General features: G+C 37.9%; 1 protein-coding gene across 1 annotated transcript; it reads right to left on the bottom strand.

Moving 5' to 3' along the window:
- Window positions 1-3,258, bottom strand: LOC107943507 (gamma carbonic anhydrase-like 1, mitochondrial). Its single transcript, XM_016877255.2, has 2 exons — window positions 2,681-3,258; window positions 1-705 (listed from the first exon to the last, which is right to left on the bottom strand). Exons 1-2 carry the CDS (start codon window positions 3,051-3,053, stop codon window positions 329-331), a joined length of 750 nt encoding a protein of 249 aa, XP_016732744.1. The 5' UTR covers window positions 3,054-3,258; the 3' UTR covers window positions 1-328.
- Window positions 3,259-3,501: the final 243 nt, after the last annotated feature.

Below are 3,501 nucleotides of genomic sequence, written 5' to 3'. Positions count from 1 at the left end.
TACGTCCTCATCAATCATTCAATTCAATTTATAAATATTAATAATGTGAAAGGCACTTGCAATTTTATACATGCCATCACAGTCAACACAAAGGACAAACCACAATAAACTCAACATCATACAAAATGAAATTAATTCACCTACAATCCATATTCCATTTCATAGGACACTCATGATTAAAAGGTTTTTCTTTCAACAGCCAACATGATGAAGTGCATGGATAAACAACAGAAAAGATTCTTCTTCTAGGTGTTCTTTGGTTGCTTATTTCTTTGCAAGGAAAACTCGGGGAGACCGATATTATGGAATAATGAAAAATGAAAGGCAATCAAATGGTTATTCCTAGGGACTTCTTTAACTTCTCAACTTCTAAATATACTGTTGAGTACGGAAGGAACTCGGAGAAATGTTCTTTGCTTAGATCATTAATAGCCACTGCAAGTTTAGGGATTTCTAGGGTTTCTTCATGGGTCAAAGCCCGAACAAACCTAGCTGGATTTCCTGCCCAAAGCTCACCAGTTGGGATTCTCCTACCTGGAGGAACTACAGAACCAGCTTCAAGGATAGAGTGAGTCTCCACCAAGGAACCTTCCATAAGAATCGAATGTTGTCCAATAATGCACTCTGGTTCAATCGTGCATGATCTCAAGAGACTATAAGCACCAACTGTCACAAACCTCTCAATTGATGTCTCAGCTGGAAGTCCTGTAACATAAAACGAGGAACAGAAATTGACTTGGGCCCTGAGCAACACATGGACAAAATAAAATTCTACAGCATATGAATCATTTTGACTGCACAGCATAAACATTGAAGACGTCTCCAGTTATATAAATGAGGCTGACTTGCAATTAAGCATGGGGAATGGACTTGCAGGTTTAAGGAGCCACACTAGAAAATAAAGGCAGCAAAAGTGGAGCAACCAAACAAACAAGATTCAAGAATGAACCAATTCTTGGCAGTAATAAAAACGGCCTTTTCTGAAAGACATATAACAGCAAGGGCAAGTTGCAAATATCAGATCGCTGAAAATACTAGAAGGCGGGCAAAGAGAACAAGGAACCTTTTAAGGGGTTACAGAAAGGCTTTTTAATCAGTTAATGACCTCTATTATTATAAAGGATAATTATTCGGTACACAGGCGGTGGAAATTTTCAACTCCAAAAAGGGGGTTGAGATTTCCACAGTCCTATTCATTTATTTTTTAATTTTCAAATACAACTTAAGGACACATGGCAAAATCTCAACCCTGGAGTAAAAAATTTCCACCACCAGCATACCAAATAACTATCCTATTATAAAACCACTCTTTAAGGGTAATGCAAGTGACCAATCTCACTAAAGCTAATATAAAAGGGAGAAATCACTGTATCTCCACATCCTATACTGGTCGGTTAGAATTTAATAGTTGTTATGGTAATATGGAGACAGATGCTTCATAAAATACAATACAATAGCTCCTCTGCCTCTATCTATCCCCTAGGGGAGATGATTGAAATGAAAGCTCCAGCAGATAAGGTTGTTGATGAGTTAGAGATCGGCTCAAACATTTATCCACTCTTTAAAATAATTTTACCTATTTTTTGCACCTATGCCCTATCATATAACTAACACATCCTAGCAAATCACACAATAGTATCTGTGCAAATAAAGCAAAGACCACCAATAATATCCCTTAAAATGTGATTAGTTTCTGCACATTTATTGAAAGCCATTAGACCATTGTTATGGACCCGAAAACTGCATTTCTGCTGTTCAAGGCAGCAATTCCAGGAGGACATCATCCTGTAAACTATGTTTTCAGACAAATTTATAATCAATCTTTTAAAAACTCCCACATAACTAGGAATCCGTAAATTGAATCTAAAAAGTGAAGGATGTCCTTCCTTTTGTTGAAATAGGATTAACCTTGGGTAGTCCTAAGCTACTAAACAACTGAACCCACAGCTGCAACCATAAGCCTCACGCTGCAAAATGAAGAACATGGAACAAGGACCATGTTTATAGCAACATAGCTTATAGCAATTCACTTCCCTTGCCTCTGTGGAAGAAAAGACCTTTTTTTTTCACATCAATATCTACATTCTATGCAACTGTAAAAACAGCATCATAAATTAACATTTCTTTGACCCTTTTTTCATATACTACTCAGTCTTTCAGTAACAAGTATTGTGACAATGCAAAGCATTGAATAACGAGAATACATTATCCTTCAAGCTATAATCCAATGGACCAACATGTAGACCTCAATGCAATGAATCAAAAGAAAAATGAGGTTACCAATCACAGTAAAGCTCACAATGAAACCTAAATACAAATTGTTCTCTGTCCGACAGTAAGACTCATAAGAATAACTACAAAACCTTTGTCTTTCATTGAGCAAAATAGCTCAGTTTACATTCTACGGATACCAAGAGCTCCTAGGGACCTGAATCTAAATTCTCACTACCAATTTCTCTCATTTTTCAGCTTCATTGAAGCTATTATAGCATAATGTATAGGTCCTAATTACTTAAAGCATTAAATACTTTAGCTCGTTCCAAAGTAAATTAACACCAAAACCCAATCTAATTCAAGCTAAAATTTGATTATAAACAAGGCCAAGAAACTCCAAAACCCTAAAATTTCTTTAACAAAGTTTTCTAAAAGAAACCAAAAGAAAGTGAAATGAAAGGATTACCGGTCGGAGAGGACCAAGCGGCGTGAATGACGCAGCGTTCCTGGACATTAGAGCAGAACCCAACGGTGATCTTGTTGAGGTCGCCACGTAGGACGCAACCATTCCACACCGAGGCTCCGTCGTTGACTGTTACTTGACCGGCCAAGACAACGTTGGGGGCAACGTAAGCGTCGACAGCTACCTTAGGGACCCACTGACCGAGAGGGATTATTTTTCTTTGACCCCTGTAGTCCCACTTCACTTGATCCGACGATGGCGAGATCGTTTTGGCAGCCTCCGTGGAGAAACTACGGGAAGCGATGACGTAGCGGCAGCCGGAGAACGCCGAGGCCGCGGCCTTTCTAGAGAAGCGAGCTGCAATAGATGTCGCCATTGTTGATGGTAGAGGGAGAGGAAATTGGATTCGGAGATTCAACACCAGAAATGAGAGAGGTAGAAAAGCCCAAACCCCAAATCAGATTCTCTTATTGGGTTTTCATTAAAGCCCAGAAAAAACTGCCAATTAGCTCAAAAGAAAAATCATCATCAGTTTGTAAATTCTTCAAAGGGTGAATTGTCCCCAAACCTTTCTGAAGTCTCTCTCAAATTTTAGATCGACCGTTAAAAATTAAAACTACTGGCCACTTGAATTAGAAATTAGTAGGATTCGTTTCATCAATGTCATTTAATTGGGATTAAAGAGATTAGTTGTAAACAGATGAGTATCATCAGCTTGAAAAACACCTAATCTTCGTAATTTTTAGAACTCGATCGATAATCAAATCGATTAAGTTACTGATTCGTTAGTTTAATTGGTTTAAATGATTCAATTAAATAAATCA

Source organism: Gossypium hirsutum, chromosome A12 (genome assembly GCF_007990345.1).
Source record: "Gossypium hirsutum isolate 1008001.06 chromosome A12, Gossypium_hirsutum_v2.1, whole genome shotgun sequence".
NCBI classification, from domain to species: Eukaryota; Viridiplantae; Streptophyta; class Magnoliopsida; order Malvales; family Malvaceae; genus Gossypium; species Gossypium hirsutum.
Note: the sequence above shows the minus strand (reverse complement) of the source record. Positions and strands in the feature narration are given on the sequence as shown.